Source organism: Centropristis striata, chromosome 1, assembly GCF_030273125.1.
Source record: "Centropristis striata isolate RG_2023a ecotype Rhode Island chromosome 1, C.striata_1.0, whole genome shotgun sequence".
Classification (NCBI taxonomy): Eukaryota; Metazoa; Chordata; class Actinopteri; order Perciformes; family Serranidae; genus Centropristis; species Centropristis striata.
Genome location: NC_081517.1, coordinates 6,112,508 through 6,138,453, shown reverse-complemented (window position 1 = coordinate 6,138,453; position 25,946 = coordinate 6,112,508). Strand labels below are relative to the sequence as shown.

At 36.1% G+C, this 25,946-nt stretch overlaps 1 protein-coding gene across 1 annotated transcript in view; it reads left to right on the top strand.

Annotated features, from left to right (window-relative positions):
- The window catches only part of dnah6 (dynein, axonemal, heavy chain 6), a 120,684-nt gene that overhangs the window by 19,755 nt on the left and 74,983 nt on the right, over nt 1-25,946 (top strand). Inside the window, exons 19-38 of the mRNA XM_059323986.1 lie at nt 914-1,069; nt 1,925-1,975; nt 3,943-4,035; nt 4,155-4,274; nt 4,574-4,754; nt 4,856-4,952; nt 6,715-6,946; nt 8,976-9,140; nt 9,796-9,906; nt 10,978-11,103; nt 11,264-11,419; nt 12,470-12,631; nt 15,664-15,801; nt 16,686-16,853; nt 17,737-17,885; nt 20,092-20,199; nt 20,418-20,544; nt 21,474-21,686; nt 22,472-22,693; nt 24,937-25,059. Of these exons, the coding sequence (XP_059179969.1) occupies nt 914-1,069; nt 1,925-1,975; nt 3,943-4,035; nt 4,155-4,274; nt 4,574-4,754; nt 4,856-4,952; nt 6,715-6,946; nt 8,976-9,140; nt 9,796-9,906; nt 10,978-11,103; nt 11,264-11,419; nt 12,470-12,631; nt 15,664-15,801; nt 16,686-16,853; nt 17,737-17,885; nt 20,092-20,199; nt 20,418-20,544; nt 21,474-21,686; nt 22,472-22,693; nt 24,937-25,059 (2,898 nt within the window). The remainder of the gene's footprint in view (nt 1-913; nt 1,070-1,924; nt 1,976-3,942; nt 4,036-4,154; nt 4,275-4,573; nt 4,755-4,855; nt 4,953-6,714; nt 6,947-8,975; nt 9,141-9,795; nt 9,907-10,977; nt 11,104-11,263; nt 11,420-12,469; nt 12,632-15,663; nt 15,802-16,685; nt 16,854-17,736; nt 17,886-20,091; nt 20,200-20,417; nt 20,545-21,473; nt 21,687-22,471; nt 22,694-24,936; nt 25,060-25,946) is intronic.

Here is a 25,946-nt window from a genome sequence, read left to right as displayed (position 1 = left end):
CACGGCTCAGTCACGTACTTTGTACAGTTACAATCACAATTTTTGATAAAAATAGAACACATATGCAAACAAAAACACAATATGTACTTTGTAACACAAAGGGGACATTCCTGGTCAGTCACAGACACACCCAGTCATCCTAATCACATATTGATAAAAGCAAATTAGCGACCTAGCATGCTAAGCTAACTAGCATGATCTAAGCACTTTCTGTACATTGGATTGAATAAGCATTTATGACAGTGAAAATAGTGTCGCTATGTTACAAGGGAGCATATATGCATTATCACATCAACACTGTATGAAAATTAAATATAATTACAATAAACAATTTTAAAAAAGTCACGTACTTCGTACAGTTACAATCACAATTTTCGATAAAAATAGAACACATGCAAACTAAAACCCAATATGTACTTTGTATCACAAAGGGGACATTCCTGGTCAGCCACAGACACCGCACAGCGCTCACACACCCAGTCATCCTAATCACATATTGATAAAAGCAAATTAGCGACCTAGCATGCAAAGCTAACTAGCATGATCCAAGCACTTTCTGTACATTGGATTGAATAAGCATTTATGACAGTGTAAATAGTGTCGCTACATTACACGGGAGCATACATGCATTATCACGTCAACACTGTATGAAAATTAAATATAATTACAATAAACAATCAAAATATGTGTATGACTGGGTGCGATTCAACCTCAATGGCATATATCTACAGAGGAGATGCCCACTGACCAATCAAAATACAAAACTTCAATAAAACTTGGTGGTATTGGTTGATTAAATCATGGCTAGTGGAATCACCCAATAACTCTGTTACACATAGATAACAAAATGAATGTTCTCATAGATCTCTTTGAAATGATGCCACATTAAATTAAGGACTGTGTTTTTCTTCAGCTGCCTGCAGTCACTGATCTACGTAACCCATGTATGAAACCAGAGCACTGGAAGAGTCTGGAGTCTGTTGTGGGGACATCTCTAAATGTGGATGAGCTAACTGTGGCTAAATTGGAGGAGCTCAATGTCTTCTCCTTTGGCATGGAGATACAAGAGGTAACACATAAATATTGGCTGCATTATGACGATAACTCCTGCTACATTTGTGGGACCTTGGTTACTGCTGACTAATTCCCTTGTGCCTTATAAGAGATATATTTTGATTTTTACTTATTTCTTTTTTTCAGAATTTTGAAAGTCCAATCTCAGGTCCTGTATAATAAACTGTGTCTTCAAATTACTCACCCATAAGGACAAAAATGTCCCCATTGACACCCATTAAACCACAATTGTTGTTCCCATGGTCACACAGCACATCATTGTGCATTATGTTGCATCAGGCTTTCAATCTAGAGCCCTGGCTTCAAAATTGTAGTTTTTATTATTTTCCACCACATTGAGACATTTTCTTCTGGTTCAGTGTTTGATGCAACTCATTAAAATCAATCTTGTGCTAATCCTTGACATATCACACACTGAAATAAATAAAAAAATCCATCATCAGTTAGTTTACAGAAAACAATTAAATGTATGTTTCCTCATGAAGAAAACATTGCCATTATGTAAACAAACTGGAATCAAGAGTTTAAAGTTCTATTTTATAGTGATGCTGAGGATGATTGAACATTTTTATACTGATGTTAAAAATATAAACAGAGTAAAAAATACATTTAAGTTTTTGTCTTCTATGGACAAAAACATGTTTGTTTTTTTCATTGAGGCACAATGGATAAGTCTATATACTATTCCTTTCCCTTACTGACTCTAATCTACTACCTTATGCTGAACTGATCATACTTTCTAATTTGACCTCAAAGTTCGATCAAAGATAGAAGTACACAGGTTGATTATACTTAACATCTTTAAGTCTGACATGGATAAAATATGACTAATACAATCTTTGCCTTTTAGGTGTCAGGACAGGCTTCAGGAGAGGCATCAGTGGAGACCATAATTACAAAGGTGTGTGCAAAGGAAACTACCAATGAATATGTATTCTACTGCAGTAGAAGTGTACTCTTCCTGTCAGTTGAAAGGTTGAGTATGAGTTGTTTAATCATGCCATATTGATGCCCACATATGCCAATTTGATGACTCATGCTGTATGACTCAAGAATTACATCATCACATCCAGAGATTTCTGCTGTATAACACATGCAAAGATGCCCGAGTGTATCATATCAAGCTGAATCCTTTTTTTTTTGGATTCACAGACATTGCACAAGTGCAGTGTGTGTATTTGAGTAACTGTTGTTGTTGTTTTTTTATGGCTAGTGCCTGTTGGCATGTGATGCACTGATGGTTGCAACATGGATGAATTTGGAGTGAGTGGATATGGCAGAAGCTGGCATTGATTATGGCCAATTAAAATCAGTTCCTATGATCCAGTGTAAAAGCGAAGCCCTCTCTGCCATAGCAGACTGACAGTTTTGTAATAAGGAGGAGAGCCCAGACAGGCTTCTCTCAAGAGGAACTGATGCTCCAGGAGGTGCAACGTTGCACAACAAAAATGTGGCCAAAGTTTTGATGAATTATGTTTTGTTTCAGAATAGTTAGTCTAACTATTCTAAACGTCTAATAGTTAGAAATGCTTCTTTGCTTATTAAATAAGGCAGTTGAGAAGATACGTACCACTCTAAGGGCTTGGCAAAACTATGTTTAAATGTCTATTGTATATATTTTTCTGTACGTTTTTCAAATTATCTGGGGGCCGCTGGAGGCAGCATCAAAATGACCAAAAAAAGACACAAAATTACTAAAAATAAGACACAAAATGACCAAAAAAGACACAAAATGACCGAAAAAGACACAAAATTACTTAAAAAAAGACACAAAATGACCATGAAAAATACACAGAATTACCAAAAAAGACACAAAATTATTAAAAAAAGACACAAAATTACCAAAAGACATAAAAATTATTTAAAAAAGACACAAAATTACCAAAAGACATAAAAATTATTTAAAAAAGACACAATTTTTCAAAAAAGACACAAAATTACCAAAAAAGGTAATTAAAGGGACCTTCCACAGACAACACGGTAAAGTGCCATTCATATAAAACTCACATTAAACTTTCATATCAAGGTGGGGGCCACAAAATATCGTCCCGAGGGCCGCAATTGGCCCGCGGGTCGCGAGTTTGAGACCCGTGATTTACATAATTTAGAAGGAGGCTTTACATTTGGATCTTTAAAAAAGCAAAGCTGCAGCGAACCATTGATATGCTGCTCTACCAACATGGAGTATGGAGTCTACCATGTAAAAACATGCTGTATCATGATATGAATTGTTATCTAGATGACCTATTCTATTTTACAGTGTCCAAAATTACATCACCAAAACATTAAACTAGGAATTCAATAGTTATAAATAATTATTTAAAAATAGGACAATATTTATTATGGACAACGTATAGGCCAGGGATGGGCAACTGGAGGCCCGGGGGCCACATACGGCCCGCACCTTCACTTGAAGTGGCCCTCAGTACAACTACATGCATTTGAGCATGAAATCTTAAAAGTGCAGTGTAAAAATGCACAAAATTATTTCTTGCATTAATGTTGGTCTGCTGTCCTTGCACTGAAAAAAAAGAAATCACAGTAAGTGGTTATTTTTTATTTGCTTCAAACCTTTTGTATTCCTATTTATACTGTTATAAATGCATTTGATCATGAAATATGTTAAGTTACTGCACTGTAAACATATTTAAAATTGCAGTTTCATCATATCTGGTTAAGTGCACGGTCCTATATGTGGCCCTGTGGTAGTGTCCATGAAAAACTGTGGCCCCCTGCAGCATTTAAGTTGCCCATCCCTGGTATAGGCCAATACCAATATATTTATTATAAGCCATTATTAGCAGAGCGATATATCAGCTGGCGTCAAACTTTAACTTTTAAACTCTGTCCTCTTAATGAGCCATGCAGGTGGAGGAGGTGTGGAAGACCACAGAGTTCACCGTGCTGTCTCATGGGGACTCTAAAGGCGTCTTCATCTTGGGAGGCACAGATGATATCCAGGTGCTAACATGCAGCATTTGCTCTCACACACAGTTGTAGCACACTAGTACTGTTTCAGCACATCTGACTGGTGTGTGTGTGTGTGTCTGTGTGTTTTTCCACGTTTGTTTATTTTGAAGGTGCTCCTGGATGACGGCATTATCAATGTGAACACGGTGGCATCTTCTCGATACGTTGCTCCCATCAAGACAAAGGTGGACAAATTGCTGAAACAGCTGACCCTCTTCAATCAAACACTGGTAAAGGCTTAAAAAAGAATCGCAGAGAATGATGTTTCTTTGGCTACAAGTCCCTCTTCTCTAGATATTTAAGGCATTTCATGTTAAATGCAGATTTTGACTTTGGCTTCAAATGTTACACAGTAGCTCTCTCTAGTGGCTGCAAACAAGAAGAGAGACAAGATTGCTTGCAAAAGAAACTCTTTGCTGAGAAATAAGTTTCCTGAGCTATATTATGGTTCATGTTTTTAAGGTTATTCTAGTTCTTTAATTCTGTTCTGTTCCTTTCTTCTGTCTCCTCCTTTCTCCTTCCCTTCAAGGATGAGTGGCTTATGTGCCAGAGGAACTGGCTCTACCTAGAAAGCATCTTCTTGGCCCCAGACATCCAGAGGCAGCTGCCTGCTGAGTCCAAGATGTTTCTTGAAGTGGACAAGTCCTGGAAGGAGATAATGGCGAAGGTCAATAAGATGCCCAATGCCCTGAAAGCAGCCACACAGCCTGGTAAGTAGTCATACAGCATTGATGGAAAAACAGACATTTGTATTCAGGGACAGGAAGAAGGATCCACACAATCGTACATGTGCTTGCTTTATGGTACACAGATCTGTTGGAAACTTTTAAGCACAACAACGTTCGTTTGGATGAGATACAGAAATGTCTGGAAGACTACCTGGAGTCCAAGAGAGTCATCTTCCCCAGGTAAACACATGCTGGCTTTGTTACATCTATTACAACAACAGACTTTTTGTGACCTTGTACACAAAACAATTACAGCGCATTACTGGTTCAATTTTAAACGACAGTTCTCATCCATTGCACACAGAGTTTCAGCTTCTCCCCTCTGGGCGTAGCTTTACAATCCCTAGGTGTAGAACAAAATGACACAAAAACAGTTTTGTCCCTGCAGCCATTACACTGAAGAACAAGCCATAGCTATGCTTTGCACAGGTGTTTATTTATTGTTTATTTTATGTATGTATTTACTATTTCTATATATACATTTTAACCTTTATCTACGTTTTTACAACCGTTTTATTTGATTTTGCTGTTTTATTTTTCTGTCTTTTTTTTTTGCTATTCGTATTTTAGTTCACATCAATATCTAAGTATAGTCTGGACCTGTAAGAACTTTTCATTTTTAATTTAATTAAATTTAATTTTTATTTAACTTGCCATTTCTTAACTTCCACTGTCTTAAGTTGAATGATGTGTGATATGTGCCTCTTTTGTGTGTGTGTATGTGGACTCTATACTGCAAACAAAATCTACCTCTGGGTACAAATTAAGTAACTTGAACTTGAACTTTTACATTAAACTTAACCCATAAGAACCCACGGTGACACCCATATAACAAACACTTTAAATCTTCTATAATCTCCCATATTCAGCTTTATGCTTCACCTTAACTCATTAAATCCCTAAGTGACGTATACTCAACACCAGAGCTGGGCATTGGGCGGCCCGCGGGCCACATCCGGCCCGTTGGCTGTCCTTGTCCGGCCCACGTGAGGTTACCCAGAAATTAGAAATCAATATAACCGCGGTGCTTTTATTTTGAAAAATAGCAAACATTAGCATTAGCACTAGAGCTAACAAGCACTTTTACTATAGTTAAGACAACAAATATAGCCACTAATATTTATGACAGAAGAAAATAAACTTTAACAAACCTTGTGTCCTGTCAGCCAGGACACAACACAATTTAACAATTCTATTCCGTTTATAGTTTGTCCTTTATTGCATTTAACTTGTTCTGACCATATTTCCTGAACAATTTAAAGTCACAATTTTGATATATGTTATGGAGATGCAAACAAAAAGGCAAATGGTTATTTGTTTTTATTTATTATTGATTTATTCTCATTTTGTTACTTAAAAACAAATCTGGTAAATAATTTGTTGTTAAAATCACTATTAATGTCCCAATTTTGATAAATGTTGTGGAGTTGCAGAGAAAAAGGCAAATTTGTGTTTCTGTAAGCCGAAAATGTGCCAAATTTTTTTTATTTTAAAATAAGAAATATAAACATAAATACCATAAACACCCATTGTAACTTATATGTCACATCACAGATCTTTGACATTTAGGGGTAGTATTTTTTTTTTTTAAAACATCATAAATGTGTTCTATGTCATCATTTTCCTTTAAGGATAAATGGGTCTGGGTTCTTATGGGTTAAACTTCTTTTTTATCTTCCTCAACTTTGAGTGTATATTTACAAAAACATTGCACAGGTTTGAACTAAAAGTGTACATTTTGGACAATGTCCCACTGTTTTTGGAATAGAAGATTGTAAGACTATAAGACACACAGTATGGTGCTTTTCTCCCCTGACAGGCATCCAGTTGTTACTCTAAACACCCCAGTGAGCACTGAGTGATAAACACTATGATGCGGGTGCTTATGTGTTGTGCTAAGTACTCTGATAAGTCTGATAAGACCTCTATCTGTCCCTCGCAGGTTCTACTTCTTATCTAATGATGAGCTGCTAAAAATCTTGGCCCAGACAAGAAACCCCCAGGCAGTGCAGCCCCACCTCAGGAAGTGTTTTGATGCCATTACACGGCTGGAGTTCGCTTTGCTGTCCGAACAATCTTCTGGGGCCAATACAGGAGCTGCGTCGGATGCTGGCAAACGGGGGGCGGTCTATAGCAATGTCATCCTGAACATGGTTTCTCCTGAGGGAGAGAAGGTCAGGTTTGAGTAACCTTAACACCTTTGGCCATCAGGCTTTCTCTTTTATTCTTGATGTTATTCTCTTGGTTTACTCCTTGCTGAGAATGACAGCACAGGTGTAAAAATACACTCTTAAGATATATATATATATATATATATATATATATATATATATATACATCCATCCATCCATCCATCCATCCATTTTCCTCCGGGCCGGGTCGCGGGGGCAGCAGGCTTTATCTATATATATATATATATATATCCTTTATTTAACCAGGTAAAAAATCTCATTGAGATTAAAAAATCTCTTTTACAAGAGAGACCTGTACAGAGCCCCTAAAGGGACATGGTGAAAATTAAAAAAAATGTTGGTTTCTCGTGAGCACGAGAAACATATCTCGTGCTCACGAGATACTTTTCTCGTGAGCACGAGATACTTTCTGGTGAGCACCAGAAAGTATTGCATGTGCGCATGGTGTCTGTAAGAACACCCTCTGCGTTTCAGCTTGTTTCTGTATGAAAATGACATTACAGGAGTTAGTTTGGCTATATTTTGACCTGGGGCTTCATTATAAGGACATTGCTGCTTTACTTGCAAAAACGACAGTTGTTTTCCCAAGATAATGATATAATTAATTCGAGATCTTGAGAAAACAAAACAATAGTGTAGTCCAGACGCATAGCCAGTAAAGTAATGTATTTGTAACCCGGCCCGTGTGGGATGAGCCTCTCCACACCCTGGGACTCTGCGTTGTGTTGTTTATGATGATGGAGGGCGGAGGAGGGACCAGTCGGACACGGGTGGTCGTTTCGGACCGCGTCATGCTTTATTTCTCACAACGGCTGGCAGCTCAACCTTAAACAGTACAAGTTAACACTGGCGTGAGGCAACAGAAAGATTAAAGGCTTGTGTTGTGTCCTTACTGGTTTCCACACTAACTGGTTGCCGTAGGCTATGATCTGCACAGTTTCTGTTATGCATGAGCTGTCCGTGGTACTGAAACAACAATCGCCGTTAATGTGATAATTTTCTGTCTGATGCAGGTCTATGCTATGCTGTACGTTAACACTTTATCGAGCCTACTGATTGGGTACATCTGTCATCTGCACTTTGTGCAATAAAATTATTTATTGTGCCGTGCGATAGATTTAAGTGCTGGCCAAAGAAAAAAAAGGAAAAAAAAAAACTTTTGTTTTTTTTATTTTAAAATGTGTTATACATTTTGCTCACACTAAAAATATAAGAAAATACCTTAAATTTTTAAAAATAGATTATAAATTCATATTAAACAGTGACTTTAGATTGAATATGTTATAAAGGGTCAAAGAAAATATGTATTCAATGCTCTTGGATTTTTGCTGTAAGCTGGATCATGATCATGAGAATCACCCAGGTCCTCAAGTTATGCCAAATCATGTAAAAGCAGCAATTATTGTCCCATAGCATAATATTCAAATCTAAATGTTTTCTGACCTTGGCAGCCCGTAAGAAATGACTGGAATGACTTATCTAATAGATTTATAAAGCCTGAAAACAGAGCCAAGAGAGAAGTCCAGTTTTCTCTCAGACCACATGCTGAAAGAGTATAATAGATTTCTTGCCCAATGACGCAAAAACAACACTGCCTGCCCGAGCCCTGAGTCAGACACTGGACATGGCTGCTTGCTGTTTTCAGCTCTGGATTCAGGTTACTTTGTACTCAGCTGAAGGTCGCCCTGTCCTCAGTGGTGAATTATGCCATGTCATTGTGGTAAAATTGTGTTTGACATCTCAAATTCTGTAGCAAAGATGATGAACAATTTTTGAATGCAGTGGCAATTTTGCCTGCTTTCACTGTTCAGTCACCTGCTGTTACAGACATATGACTTGTCAGTCATGACTACAAGGGGTTATTAGTGATCTCCCTTGGAGTCCTTTCATCTCAAAATGCATATAAATGCTGTGAGCATCGAATTCACAGTGAACCCGTAATGAAAAAGGACTAGACACATGTAATGATGCCCTTAACTGTAATTGAACTTGTCTTTCTGTGTAAGTGTAGGTGGCTTTTACTAAAAGTCTGAAGGCACAAGGCAATGTGGAAGATTGGCTTTGTAAGGTGGAGGAGGCTATGTTCTCCTCACTGCGACACCTCAGCAAGGCTGCCATCGCTGACTACCAGCTGAAGTCTAGAGAGGAATGGGTGGTGGCTGGACATCCATCACAGGTACACACATGCAGACACACACTGACACTAAATGGCTATTGCTTATTATGTTTTTAGGATAACAGACTTTTGTGTTATTCTTTGATTAGTGTTAAACTATTTGGCTTAGCATGTCAAGAAAATGCTAAGACATCATTGTACCTACTTCTACAGATATGTACACTTTAGACCAGGGATCTCAAACTCAAATAACCTGGGGGCCTCTGGAGGCAGTATCAGAATGACCCAAAAAAAATTACCAAAACAGAAAAGAAAATTACTTAAAAAAGACACAAAATGACCAAAAAAAGACACACAACAATTAAAAAAAGACACAAAATGACCAAAAAAAGACACACAACAATTAAAAAAAGACACAAAATGACAAAAAAAAAGACATAATTATTAAAAAAGACACAAAATTACGAAAAAAAGACACAAATTACCAAAAAAAGACAAAATTACCAAAAAAGACTAAAAATTACCAAAACAAAGTAATTAAAGGGACCTTCCACACACAACACGGTAAAGTGCCATTCATATAAAACTCACATTAAACCAAGGGCCGCAATTGGCCCGCGGGCCGCGAGTTTGAGACCCATGCTTTAGACTGATTTGTGGTAATTGTTCTCTCATGTATCATGATTTAACTTCAGTTTTTGTGTGTGTCCACCAGGTGGTGCTGACCATCTCCCAGATGATGTGGTGCAGGGACATGGATGCCTGTCTGGAGGGAGACCACAACCACTTTGCTGCTCTGCAGGAATTTGAACTCATTAACTTTGATGTATGCATAAACATAACTTTGATGCTTTTGTCCTGAATTATCTTGTTAAAAATCAGATTTCACAAAACAAATACACATTTCCCCGAGTATTTTTATTTTTTTATTGTTTTATTTTAGTCATGTATTTATTTGATTAGGACAATGCACATTAATCAATATATTCATTATAAAAGCATCAATATAGATATGCCGGGGTTAGCACAGTTGCTAATTTTCACCTGTTGTCCTAAGGCAGGTACAAAAAACATACAGACAGTATACCATGACAAATAGATAAAACGTAGAAATCTTACACAAAAAATAAATCCCGATTCACATCAAGGTTAAAAGTTCATACAAAGAATAGAAAACACAAAAAGTTACCCATGAGAGCAAGTCTTGGTTGTTTTCAACCACTGGTTAACCCTTTGATGCACAACATATTGAACCCCTTCTAATGCACAACATGGGTCAAAAAATCTTTTGATATCAACTTATTTTATGATTGAATATTCCAAGTATTCCTTGAATATCTTGTTTTTGATAACAGATCATTTTTTTCCATTTTGCTTCTCATACTTTATGAGGAAATATAGTTTTTGTGTTATTACATAGCTAAGTACTTGGCTAAGTAGCTTGCTAAGCTAACTACTTAGCCAAGAAGTTAGCTAAGTAGTTAGCTTAGTAAGCTATTTAGCTAATACTTAACCAGGAATTTAGCTAAATAGTTAGCTTAGCAAGCTACTTAGCTAAAAAATGGATCGGGGTCATTTTTGACCCATGTTGTGCATTAGAAGAGTAGTGACACAAAAAGGGATTTTATTAAAAATGAATAAAGGAAAACATAAAATTAGGATGTATGATGATCAAAAACAAACTAGTTGAGGAAAACCTGGAATTATGAAATGATGAAAATAATTTATTGCAAAGATATAGAACATAAAAACTCTGTCGGGTCACTTTAGACCCCTGTTGTGCATCAAAGGGTTAAGAGTCTTTTCAAAGGTGGTATAACTGTCACACTTTCTAATATGAACTGGCACTAATTAACATTTTATAGCACAATCATGTGTGTGTATGTGTGTTTTTCAGAGGCTGAATGCTCTGGCAGCCTTGGTACGAGGACAGCTGCCTGCTTTACACCGCAACATCATCACTGCCCTGATCACTACCGACGTTCATGCCAGAGACATTGTCACAGATTTGGTCCACCAAAAGGTACATTATTGCAAAGACTCAGCCAGAATCAAGCAGCTTAAATCGATGTCTATCCTATCTGTATCATGACAGGTGCGGGTATTGACTGTGGATTTTTAGGTCATCAGAAAATCTTTGTAACAAGTCACCACCTTAAAGTAACTTTAGCCTTCTTTTCTAGGTGGACAGCAGGTCTAACTTTGAATGGCAGAGACAGCTACGCTACTACTGGGATCTGGACCTGGACAACTGTGTAGCCAAAATGGCTCTCTCCACTTACATTTATGGCTACGAATACCTGGGAGCGTGCCCTAGACTGGTTATCACACCTCTCACGGTAACACATGAATTAACTCATTTGCACTGAGACACATGTACGACCGATGAACACTTCATCTTGTCCCAACATTAATTTAACCCCTTCGTAACACAGAAACCTATGTATGCATTTTGTCTGTCGAATGCAACTGAAACTGCAAATCAAACTGGAGATGCATATTTTATCCTGAATTATATAAGATTTTACCCAAGTGACCGAGCTTCTTCAATATTTTATTAGTTAATTTTAAACCAACAGACCTTTATGACAAATATACAAACAACTAAGCTACACGCTTTCAGATCACTATAAGGAGCAAACAGTGTAGTTTATAAAATGTATATCTTGTAGTAGCTAGTGGTGGGAATCTCTAGCCCCCACACTGTTTGATCTCTATTCATAGGGCTATGATATGATTCTAAAACAATTATTGATGCATTTTCATCATGCACCTTGATGCCACATTTCTATTAAGTTATTTTATCTCACTCTGTGAGTACTCACTACTACTACATACTACTACTAAAACATACCTTTTTTTTTTGAAAGATCATAAACAGGACACACTCTTTTTCTTTCATTCCACCTTACACTCTCTAAGCCAGGGATGGGCAACTGGAGTCCCGGGGGCCACATGCGGCCCGCACCCTCACTTGAAGTGGCCCTCAGTACAACTACATGCATTTGAGCATGAAATCTTAAAAGTGCAGTGTAAAAATGCACAAAGTTACTTCTTGCAATTAATTAATCAAACCTTTTGTATTCCTATGTATACTGTTATACATGCATTTGAACATGAAATGCTCTAAGCACACAGACAGACTTACCAACAACACACTATGTACTGGCTTTGCTATTGTCCAAATGTTAGCTATGCTACTCTTACATCATATAATTGTCAAAAATTGGGCTCTAAATTTCTGATTACTGACTTTTCTGACATAATCTTTCAAAAGAGAACTGCAATGCATCTAAGAATAGATTTTTTTCCCTTCAACCCCTGCTAGAACTGAAAATGTGACACAGTCACTGCTATTCAAACTGTCCCTTATCTCTCTGGCTGCCTAGGACCGTTGCTATTTGTGTCTGATGGGAGCTCTGCAGTTGGACCTGGGAGGAGCTCCAGCTGGACCAGCAGGGACGGGCAAAACAGAGACCACCAAGGATTTGGCTAAGGCCCTGGCCATTCAGTGTGTGGTCTTCAACTGCTCTGATGGACTTGACTACAAGGTCGGCATGACAAACTGTTGCCATCTATATCCACATTCTTGTTTCTTTTGATTGATTCTTAAACATTTGCATTATTTCTTCCCCTGCACCTCTTCTACTACTTGCGATTCAGTACTTATCCTCCTTTTATTCCCAGTAATTCCAGGCTGTGGAAGGCTATTCCCACTCTGGCTGTACCTACTAAGTGATACCATTAGATGGCACTATTGCAGAAGCAGTCAAGAGCTAGAGCCAGTTACAGCCCACAGAAGCACTATACAGAGCCTTTAATAGTTGTATACTTCTAAAACATTTCCTTAAGCCAGATTGCTTCTATATTCTTTGAACGATTAGACTATAATTTCTGCCTGCCCTATCAGGAGCTGTTAGAGAAGCATAAGATAATTGCATGTGATACCTAATGTGTTTTATTCACATGTGTATTTAGACTGTCAGGTTAAATGGTTCAATTAAGGTTTTACATATTAGCAGCCAATAACCAAACATGTTATTGCGTTACTGCTATAAATGTTGTTTACCAGAAACAATACTTTTGATTGGTCTAAGGCATGGGACTCAAACTCGCAGCCCGTGGGCCAATTGCGGCCCTCGTGACGATATTTTGTGGCCCCCACCTTGATATGAAAGTTTAATGTGAGGTTTATATGAATGGCACTTTACCGTGTTGTGTGTGGAAGGTCCCTTTAATTACTTTTTTCGGTCATTTTGTGGGGTTTTTTTAAATTTTGTGTCTTTTTTGAATATTTTTTTGTCTTTTTGGTCATTTTGTGTCTTTTTGGTCATTTTGTGTCTTTTTTTGGTCATTTTGTGTATTTTTTGGGTCATTTTGTGCCTTTTTTTAATAATTTTGTGTCTTTTTTGGAAATTTTGTGTCTTTTTTTAAATTATTTTGTGTTTTTTCAGTCATTTTTGTGTGAGTCTGAGACCCCTGGTCTAAGGAGATACATTTGGTGGAGCCAAACACGTTTTTTTTAAAACACGTTTATTTTCTCTTTTTGGTAATACAACCTGAATTCCAAAAGTTGGGACGCTGTTCTGTACATCTTCCAAAAAAACTAAAGATTTTCAGTTTAAATATGAAATATATTGTCGTTTTAGTTTGGAGTTTTAATTGCATATGTCAAAAAGGTGTGTTTCATTTATGTTCAAGACAACATCCCAACTTTTTTGGAAATGGGGTTGTAAGATTATTGCACCTAAAGCAAGGGTATAACACCAAAAAATATCCATAAAAAGCTCTAAAAGTAACTCTTTTAATCTCTTCTGTGATCTAAAGGTAAACTAAGGTGATGTTGTATCAAAATTCAAAGCAGGATTGGAAGGTCCTATCACTTCTACACTGAAAGACAGATCTTTAATCTAAGTCATTTATTGTTTCTGTTTATACAGTACTTTGTTTACATCAGTCATTTTTCATCAATTCGTATCAGTTCTCAAACAAACACAATGCTGTTATATCATCCATAAGAAAGAACTTTCAATAAATCATGAAAATATCTGTATTTTGCAAGCACTTAAACTTCTGTCCGGACCTTTAACCTTGAGACAAGCTGTACATTTCAACATAATGTTAAACAGGACTTTGTGTTTCAGTACAGAGAGTCAGTGCAGCTGAAAGCACACAAGACAGCTAGAAAGCCATTCTGTCCGTGTCTGCTGTAGTTAGTTATTGGTAGCAGACACCTGCGTATTAGAGTCGGACAGGGCTTTGATTTAGCCAGGCTTGAATCACAGCCCTCTCTGGTTTTATGTGTTAGTGCTTTGTTCAGCTCTGCTCCTCTGTGGCTCAGCAACATTAACTGTGACATTTTATTCCGCTGTCCATGAGAAATTATTAATTTAGATTTTTTTTTTCACACACATGAAGTAATACAAGTATAATTAAATGAAGTAATAATGAAAATAACATTGTTATTTACTAATTCTAATGTCTACTACACCTGCAACATCGTGTTACTCAGTAAACATAGCTTCCTTCTGCTCAAAAAGCTTAACACTAAAAGCCCAAAACACAATCTCTCAGTTTTTATATTGGAATTGTCTATGGTAGGGGTCGGCAACCTGCGGCTCCGGAGCCTCATGTGGCTCTTCAGGCCATCCGCAGTGGCTCCCTGTGGCTGAAACTCCAAACAGGAAGAATGTACAAAAAATTAAAAGAAAAAGTTTTTTTTTTTACCAGCATTCAATTTTGATTTCAGTTGCATTTTTTTCATCAAAAGTCACAATGTCCCTAAATCATGTTAAAAACTAGTTTATGGTACTATGTCTTAAAGCATGGGTCTCAAACTCGTGGCCCTCGTGATGATATTTTGTGGCCCCCACCTTGATACGAAAGTTTAATGTGAGATTTATATGAATGGCACTTTACCGTGTTGTGTGGGGAAGGTCCCTTTAACTCCTTTTTTTGGTAATTTTGTGTCTGTTTTTTGGTAATTTTGTGTCTTTTTTTGGTAATTTTGTGTCTTTTTTTTAATAATTTTGTGTCTTTTGGTAATTCTGTGTCTTTTTTTGTCATTTTGTTTCTTTTTTAAGTAATTTAGTTTTTTTCTGTCATTTTGTGTCTTTTTTAAATAATTTTGTGTCTTTTTTGGTAATTCTGTGTATTTTTTCGTAATTTTGTGTCTTTTTTTTAGTACATTTTGTGTCTTTTTTGGTCATTTTGTGTCTTTTTAAAGTAATTTAGTTTTTTTCTGTCATTTTGTGTCTTTTTTTTAGTAATTTTGTGTCTAATTTTGGTCATTTTGATACTGCCTCCAGCGGCCCCCAGGTAATTTGAGTTTGAGACCCTTGTCTTAAAGTAAAAAATAATGTCTCAAACTGTATAGCAGGGTGAAAAATCTGCCATAGAAATGTTCAGCTGAGCTCAGACTGTTCATGTGACCTTGAATTACTGTGACAGTCTCACGTGACTTTAATATGCCCACTGTGTGTAACAATACTTACTGTAGAAATAGAAATAACAACTCAAACCTGCATTATTATTTTACCCTCAACATATCTTTTTCTTGTTTTGTCACACTCCTCTTTTCCAGATGATGGGGAAATTCTTTAGTGGCCTTGCTCAGTCGGGTGCTTGGTGCTGTTTTGATGAATTTAACCGGATCGACATTGAAGTGTTATCTGTCATAGCTCAGCAGCTCATAACCATACGGAACGCCAAATCTGAAAAGGTACATCCATACACACACATACACAACACTTTTGCATTATTTTTAACACACTGTTAATTGTATATAGAGAATAATTAAGCATATTGCTCTCCTAATTTTTTGTGATTAAACTTTTTATTTGAAGAAAAACAAAACAGCACGTACAGGTTTCTCTACATTTTGAGGACATATCAAGTCTTTTCATCAAAACATAAAAAGAAAGAAAATGGTTAAAAAATGAAAAGAAAAAAAAGAAGAAAAAAAATAATAAATTAAGTTAAAAATCAAAAACACATCCTTGCAAAAGCATTTACACTTGATCACAATACTCCTATAAAGACATACTTATACCTAAATTGATAGACAACTTTAAAATCCTAAAAAAAAATAATGATAATTAGAAAATCACAATAACAGCCGTAATAATAGTGAGTTTATCTGCCCCATGTGCACCTTCCCTCTGTGCAAAATTAATGATATATGCTAATAAAGATTGTCACTGTAAAAATATAATAATTATAGCTTCATATGTTTTTAAATGCATAAATAGTGATGTAATGTAAAATGAAACTCTTCAGCTTTCCATGTTTTCTGTGATTTTGAACAAAACACCCTTTAATTTGCTTTACATAAACAATGACTAAACACACTTTCATGTTGATTTGATGACAGAAATCCCATAGTTTTGGCCTTAAATATGCTACAAGCTTGACTAAACAGCAGTCAGTAATCTAATGTAGCATTTCTGTATTTTCCATCAACACCATCAGGTTAGAAGCCAGCACAAATGACATAAATTAGAAATTAATAATAAATCATCCCCACATAGATATTAATACACAGTATACTATACATGTTTAAAACGTCTAAGCATCATGTATAATCAAGAACATCCCACTCAACAGCTGTCAAGGTTTCAATTTGAGGGCCGGGAGATCAAGCTGGTGATGACGTGTGCTGCCTTCATCACCATGAACCCAGGCTACGCTGGAAGAACAGAGCTACCTGACAACCTTAAAGCTCTCTTCAGGCCCATAGCCATGATGGTGCCCAACTACGCTCTCATTGCTGAGGTAACAGGCTCTATGCGTCTGCATTGTTGTACAGTAGTGTTCAATATAATAGCAGTCCAATGTGACTAACCAGATGAATCCAGGTTTTTCGTATATTTTTTATTGCTACGTGGCAAACAAGGTACCAGTAGGTGCAGTAGATTCTCAGAAAACCAACAAGACCCAGCATTCGTGATATGTACGCTCTTAAGGCTGTGCCATTGGGCAATTAGTTGAAAGGGGTGTGTTCAAAAAAATAGCAGTGTCTGCCGTTGACTTTACAAACTCAAAACTATTTTGTACAAACTTTTTTGTTTCTAGGATTTAGCAATCCTGTGATCCATTTTGATGGTTGACTTCCGTTTTCTGCCATGTGTCTCTGGTTTTGCTCTCCATTTTCAGGCATTGGAGATCATTTCAGCCTATAATTGTTTGCACCTCTTTATAGGTTTTCCCCTCTCCAATTAACTTTTTAATCAAAGTATGCTGTTCTTCTGAACAATGTCTTGAACAACCCGTTTTCCTCAGGCTTTCAAAGAGAAATGCATGTTCAACAAGTGCTGGCTTCATCCTTAAATAGGGGCCACCTGATTCACACCTGATTTTTCTCAAAATTGATGACCTCACTGATTGAATGCCACACTGCTATTTTTTTTAACACACCCCTTTCAACTAATTGCCCAATTGCACAGCTTTAAGAGCTGCATATCACCAATGCTGGGTCTTGTTGGTTTTCTAAGAACCTACTGCACCTACTGGTAAATGGTTTGCCATGTAGCAATAAAAAATATGCTAAAAACCTGGATTAATCTGGTTAGTCACATTGGACTGCTATTATTTTGAACACTACTGTATATGCTTGCCAATTTCATGCACATATCTCATTCCCTGTTCCTCTGTCCAGGTGATTTTGTACTCCGAAGGATTCGTGTCCAGTAAGACCCTAGCAAGGAAAATGACCCAGATGTACAAGCTTTGCTCGGAGCAGCTGTCCCAGCAGGACCACTATGACTTTGGCATGAGAGCCGTCAAGTCTGTCCTGGTCATGGCGGGGTCAGAGCAGCACACTCACACATTCACTGACACACATGTGCAGTCACATAGAGACAGTATGTCTCAGTATGTTTAGCATCCATTTACCTAAAGTGCTGTATGAGATTGGTAGGGTTTAATCGATATGCTGCTAAACAGCACACAGCTGCAATATTGTAGTCCACTGCAGAAACACTCATCAGTGAGCTGGGTACTTTCTCATCTAACCTGTGTGGACAGTTTAAATCAGGGGTCTCAAACTCAAATTACCTGGGGGCCGCTGGAGGCAGTATCAAAATGACCAAAAAGAGACACAAAATTACTAAAAAAAAGACACAAAATGACAGAAAAAAACTAAATTACTTAAAAAAGACACAAAATGACAGAAAAAATACACAAAATGACCAAAAAATACACAAAATCACAAAAATGACACAAAATGACTGAAAAAACAATAAATTACTTAAAAATGACACAAAATGACCAAATTATACACAAAATGACCAAAAAAAGACACAAAGTTATCAAAAAAAAAGGAATTAAAGGGACCTTCCACACACAACACGGTAAAGTGCCATTCATATAAAACTAACATTAAACTTTCATATCAAGGTTGGGGCCACAAAATATCGTCACAAGGGCCGCAATTGGCCCGCGGGCCGCGAGTTTGAGACCCATGGATTAGAGGGTTAGAGCCTCTGACTGTTAAAATAACCCAATTCATACTTGTGACTACGATTGATTCACACTCTGGAGAACAATATACGGAAGACAATAGAAAGATTTTGAGACAGCAAAAACACAGTCGTTTCTGGTGTGCATGGTTGCATAAATACTGTAGTTTTCAATGGATCCCCAAGGGACTTGAACACACTGATTGATTTAATCAGAGTAGAAAATGACTCATTTTGACACTGATGAAGACTCAGTAGTGTCAACATATCAGTCTGTTTGCACAATTAAAGGCTGCAAATCCATCAGTGCGCTCCAGTTCCCTTGGAGGTTTTCTGTGCTACAACTGAGAAGCACCTGGTGCAGCTGCATGGTGAAAGATGTGCAAAGAACTCTGTTGTAGCTGGATTTGAATGGATGTTCTCGAGCATTTGTATGGAAAGTCATGCTTACACCGGTTGGTTATTAGCTGAAGCTCAGGGAACTGTAATTGGCTTGTGATTCATTGTCTGTCTTTGCCTACATATTACTCCTCTGAGTCTGCTTGTTCCACACTAAGCACACATTCATTATCTCCCACTCTAATGTCTCTAATGTTTTTACTTTGTTTTTTTATAATGGAGTGGAGCCAACTTGTTGTGAAGATGAGGTTGTGCATTATTAAATTATCAACTCATGTCTGCTGCTTATTATCTTTATTACAGCTCTATTTGTCAGTCGTCTATTTTCCACTGAATATGACCATTATATTGATAATTTAATCACAGATTACTGATATTTATTTAACCCTTTGATGCACAACATGGGTCTAAAGTGACCCGACAAGGTTTTTATGTTCTACATTTTTGCAATAAATTATTTTCATCATTCAGTATTCCAGGTTTTCCTCAATTAGTTTGTTTTTGATCATCATACATCCTAATTTTATGTTTTCCTTCATTCATTTTTTAATAAAATCCCTTTTTGTGTGACAACTCTTCTAATGCACAACATGGGTCAAAAATGACCCATGTCCATTTTTTAGCTAAGTAGCTTGCTAAGCTAACTACTTCTTGGCTAAGTAGTTAGCTTAGCAAGCTACTTAGCCAAGTAGTTAGCTGTGTAATAACACAAAAACTTATTTTCCTCATAAAGTATGATCAAAAACAAGATATTTAAAGAATACTTGGAATATTCAATCATAAAATAAGTTGATATCAAAAGATAGAGCATTAGTAATGTTGGCGAAGGAAAGTGTTATTGAAATTTCTTTTTTCACAGACTTTCTTCTTTCCTTTCTGATATGTTAATGCATTATTTAAACTGTTTTGTTAAGTTCTTGTGGAGTTCATTGTACTAGATTAGATCAAGATGTAGTGAGGAATGAACAAAGTAAAGAAAATAGATGAATGACAAAAAGAAGATAAATCAAGCAGAAAGCAGAAAAGCACTTGATTGATGCAGTATTTGTCATTGACTCTAACAAATATCTCACTTTAAAAAAAATGCTCGATGTATACAATACCTAGGTTCACATGAAATGCATGAAATTTAATGTAATGATGTGTGTTCTCAGGTCTCTAAAGAGAGAAAACCCCCACCTCAGTGAGGATGTGGTTCTTATCAGAGCCCTGAGGGACTCCAACCTGCCAAAGTTCCTCACTGATGATGTTGTGCTGTTTGGGTAAGTCTATCAGATTTTTTTTTTTTTTAAGGAAGCACATGTTTCTTCTCCAAAGTCCTCCAAATGGACACATACTGAAAAATAACAGGGCAACAGTATATTACAAAAGACCTACAACCTACAAATAAAAGGTACATTTCAATGAGAAAACAACTATTATAACAATTAAAACAACTATTCTAATTTGTGTATACTGTATATGTGTTATGCCAATCTAGTGGTATCCTGTCTGACCTCTTCCCTGGTGTGAGTATTCCTGAGCATGACTACGGTGTGCTGCACACCACCATCCAGGACTCTCTGGTGAAGCGAAACCTACAACCACTGGAAAGCATGACCAAAAAGGTACAAGGGGGAAATGTCTCATTCCCATTTTTTTATATATATATTAGGGAAGGAAATACTTTTTTTAATACAGGTGCATTTCAATAAATTAGAATATCATTAAATAGTTTATTTATGGCAGTAATTCAATTCAAAAATGGAAATAACACATTATATAGATCCATCACACACAATGAAACATTTCATGTCTTAATTTATTTAATTTCTTCTAATTACAATGATTATGGGATTATGATTACAATAAAAAATTGAACTTTAGAAAAGACCAATTTAAAAAAGTCTAATAATTCTAATTATAATGATTATGGCTTACATTTAATGAAGGCCTAAAATTCAATGTCTCAAAAAATGTTTAATATTACAAAAGATCAATTTTAAAAAGTATATTATGATTATGATAAAACATTTTTTGAATATTTCCAAAAGACCAATTTAAAAAAAGTCTAATAATTCTGATTATAATGATTATGGCTTACATTTAACGAAGACCTAAAATTCAATGTCTCAAACAATGTTTAATATTACAAAAGACCAATTTAAAAAAGTCTAATAATTCTAATTATAATGATTATGGCTTACATTTAATGAAGACCTAAAATTCAATGTCTCAAACAATGTTTAATATTCCAAAAGACCAATTTTAAAAAGTATGTTTAATATAGTATTTTTTGCCACTGTAAAGTATGTCCATCTATATGACTCAATACTTGGTTGAGGCTGTTTGACTTGAACTCCTGGAAATGGACTTTTCCATCATATTATAATGTATTGAGATGCAGCCTTATTTATCGTCTGTAAAATACTTTACATGTATATACATTTTAAAAGATGATACTTGTATTATTTTTACTTTGATGTAAATTTGTATTTAGTTTGGTTTTGTAAACGACCCTAATTCACCTTCTTTTTATTTCTTTTTATACAACCAGGTGATCCAACTGTACGAGACCATGTTAGTGCGTCATGGTGTTATGTTAGTGGGGCCTACTGGTGGAGGTAAGACCACCGTCTACAGCATCCTGGCAGACACACTGGAGTCCCTCCATCGCACAGGCCACTCTGCAAACAACCCCTTCTATCAGCTTGTCAGGACCTATATTCTCAACCCCAAGTCTGTCACAATGGGAGAGCTCTACGGAGAGGTACTGGTGACAGGAGAATAAACAGCACACAGATGGGTGATTCTCATGAACATGGTACAGCTCATAGCAAAAATCCAAGAGCATTGAATTCTTTGACCCGTTATAACATATACAATCTAAAGTCACTGTTTAATATGAATTTATAATCTATTTGAACATTTTACATTTATTTTCTGACATTTTTAGAGACACTGTGAGCAAAATGAATTACCGTAACACACTTTTAAATAGAAATAAAAAAACAATGAAATGTTTTTTTTTGTTTTTTTTCTTTGGCGAGCACTTAAATATGCTCAAGGGTAGCTGGTATCACCAACATGTATTTTATTAAAATTTACACATATTTTAATTCAAACAATTCTATCATTACTGAACATTTAACCAGTTTTTTCTCATCAATTTTCATTCATTCTCATTGTTCGTTATACATTGTTAAAAACATTATATTTGATTAGTTTCTGTTAAATTATACATTTTTAAACACATGTATATTTATTTTTATAAAGTTTATTTAATATTTATTGTATATAAGTGTGGGGAAACCATGACATTTGTGAATCAAAAATATGTTAAAAAATCTAGAAACTATTATTTTAGCACAAAACAATGAATTGTGCCTCATTATGGCTATATTGTTCATTCATATAAAAGTGAAATATATTTAGTTTAATAAAGTATGTCCTTATAATCTTCACAGACAGACTTAGACTGGCTTCATGAGAATCACCCAGCAGCTTCTTCACCTCTCTCTCTCTCTACATTCATTATTTTTTACAACCCCTCAGGTTAACACATTAACACTGGAGTGGCGTGACGGACTGATGGCGCTGAGCGTCCGTGATGCGGTCAACGACACCACTGACGACCACAAATGGGTGATCTGTGACGGGCCAGTTGACGCCCTGTGGATTGAGAACATGAACACGGTGCTGGATGACAACAAGATGCTCTGCCTGGCTAACAGCGAGCGAATCAAGCTCACTTCATCCATACACATGGTGTTTGAGGTTAGAGCTGAACACAGTGAAAGTATAGTTTAGATTTATTGAAGTGTATGGTTGTATGAGGCAAGGTTATAATAGTTTTGGATTTTTCATTAGTTTTAGTTTTAATTTCGTTGTCAATCTTTGTTTTCAAATTAAGTTCGTTTTAATTAGTTTTTATTTTGGGGGAAAAAGTTATTAGTTAGTTTTAGTTTAGTTTTTATTAATTTTAGTTAGTTTTAGTTATTTTTGTAACCACAAAAACTCTTTTGATATCAACTTATTTTCTGATTGAATATTCCAAGTATTCTTAAAATATCTTGTTTTTGATAACAACAGATCATTATTTCCATTTTGCTTCTCATACTTTATGAAGAAAAAAAGTTTTTGTATTATTACACAGCTAACTACTTGGCTAAGTAGCTTGCTAAGCTAACTACTTAACCAAAAAGTTTACTAAGTAGTTAATTTAGCAAGCTACTAAGCTAGATACTTAGCTAAGAAGTTAGCTAAGTAGTTCACTTAGCAAGCTAATTAGCTAAATACTTAGCCAAAAAGTTAGCTCAGTAGTCAGCTTAGCAAGCCTCTTAGCTAAATACTTAACCAAGAATTTAGCTAAATAGTTAGCTTACCAAGCTAATTAGCTAAATACTTAGCTAAGAAGTTAGCTAAGTATTTAGCTTAGCAAGCTACTTAGCTCCAAAAAGTTTTGGTGTTAGTTTTAGTTGTTTTGTAATGGGGTATTTGTTGAGTGTGAGATTCAATAAGGTCACAATAAATGTTGCCTTTATTTCCTTTGTCTGATCCATCTCAGCCCCAATAAGTTTATTAAGTCATAAAACCAGATAGATGAAATACATTTCATATCAACCAAAAGGACGAAAGACGAAAACTAAGGACATTTTCACCATAATTTTAGTTAGTTTTGGTTAGTTTTGTAACCACATATACAGTTTCAGTTAGTTATCGTTTTTTAAAAACTGTCTTTTTTGTTTTTACTTCAGTTAATCAAAATGTTTTTTCAATTCTAGTTTTCCTTATTTCATTAGTTTTCATTAACTATAATAACCTTGGTATGAGGTACTTGTCCGTAGTCAATGCGTTTGGTACAGCCCCAGTTTGGAGAAGCAGGCAGTGGTACCCATACAGAAGTGCCAGCAGCAAAGCGTATTTTGGCCACTTAAAATATATCAAGATCAGTTTAAGTGTACGCTATATTTAGGATATTTTCTCTGTGTTATCCTGCTGTCAGGGAGCTCTGTTTCAGCTCATGCCAGGGGAACTGAAGCCGATTTCTATGCTCTATTCAAAGCCACCAGACTCCATTGACAAAAAAGGTAATCAATGGAGTCTGGTGGCTTTGACGAGAGTGTATAAAACAGCCTCAGTTCCACCTGTGTAAACTCAGGCAGGGCTGTCTGAAGGCAAGCTAAATCTGTGAAAATATTCTAAATATAGCCTACACTTAAAGAAAAGTGGAGTTTTTTCTTCAATGGCTTAAATATATTTTGCTGCTTCCCTGGTTCTTAGTACATGGCTTAGCTTCTGTGTCTTTACTTCAAACTAGCGGCATGCCTCCACCACCTACTGTAGGTAATTCCCGGACAAATACATCATATAACTACACTTTGATAAATCTGAACCTTTCCTTTAATATTTTGTCTCATCAATAAGCAGTTTTCTGTGCTCTATCTTTTGATATCAATTTATTTTATGATTGAATATTCCAAGTATTCTTTAAATATTTTGTTTTTGATAACAACAGATCATTATTTCCATTTTGCTTCTCATACTTTATGAGGAAAAAGTTTTTGTGATATTACACAGCTAACTACTTGGCTAAGTAACTTGCTAAGATAACTACTTAAGAAGTTAGTTTAGCAAGGTACTTAGCTAAATACTTAACCAAGAATTTAGCTAAATAGTTAGCTTCGCAAGCTATTTGGCTAAATACTTAGCTAAGAAGTTAGGTAAGTATTTATCTTAGCAAGCTACTTAGCTAAAAAATGGACATGGGTCAATTTTGACCCATGTTGTGCAAAGAAGAGTAGTGACACAAAAAGGGATTTTATAAAAAAAAATGAATAAAGGAAAACATAAAATGAGGATGTATGATGCTCAAAAACAAACTAATTGAGGAAAACCTGGAATACTGAATGATGAAAATATTTTATTGCAAAGATATAGAACATAAAAACTCTGTCGGGTCACTTTAGACCCACGTTGTGCATCAAAGGGTTAATCTATTTATTAATTGTGTTTTTCAGGTCCAGGATTTGGCTGTAGCCTCTCCAGCCACAGTCAGTCGCTGTGGGATGGTATATATTGACCCAGATGAGCTCAAGTGGATGCCATACGTACAGACATGGATCAGTGGTCTAGGAGCCAAGGTTGTACATATTTTATCTCTGTTTTTTCCCAGATAAAAATATTTTATCACTTCTAAGTGGCTAAATGCAATCTAATTATAACAAAGGATTAATGCTTGACAGCTAACTGCCTCTAAAGCAGTAGTTCATGGTTTTAGAAATACTATTTTATCTGATATGGGATCCCACAGGTCAGTGTTAGTACATGCTGTATTCTCTGTCTGAAAGTGTGACTGTGTGTTCCTGGCTGTTTGTGCACTGGTACATGAATGGTAATGTGCCTTCTCAGGCTTTACAAGCAGAAGAACTTAAGTGTCAGCATAAACGTCAACGACAGCACATCACATCAAACTTTATAGCTTGCAACATTAGCCCTGAGCCTTTTAGGGTGACTTAACACTGCGGTGAGCTGGGTCATCTCTCCCTGCAACTTTTGACTCTCTCTCTCTTTGCATATCTGTCTCTGTCTCAGTGTCTAATTGGCTGAAGCTCATATGTTTGTTGACAGTGAAAATCTGTCATTTGTTTGTGTTGTCTGTCTTGTTTGTGCCATCTAAAGTCAGTTCTCCATTGAGATACTTCAGTCAGTTTTTAACAAGCAACATTTTTGGGGAAAGGACTTTCTTTCCTTTGTTGAAGTGCTGCATTGTGCTTAGTCTGGGATAACTTTGATTACACTTTGTGTGTTGTTAGAGTTAGAGTTTATTCAGGTTTTTAATTTGTTTTGTATTGATTTCCACTTAGCTTTTTTAACTTAGAGAGTCAGTCTCTTTGTCTCTTGGGGAGTAGGAGAGCATTGCCTACACTTATTCCAACTTCCTGTCTTTTCAAATTGCTTCAAATTAGTAGCTTTTGTAGAGTGCCTGTTCACGGAATAGTTCAGCTTTTGGATAATAAGCTTTTTCCGT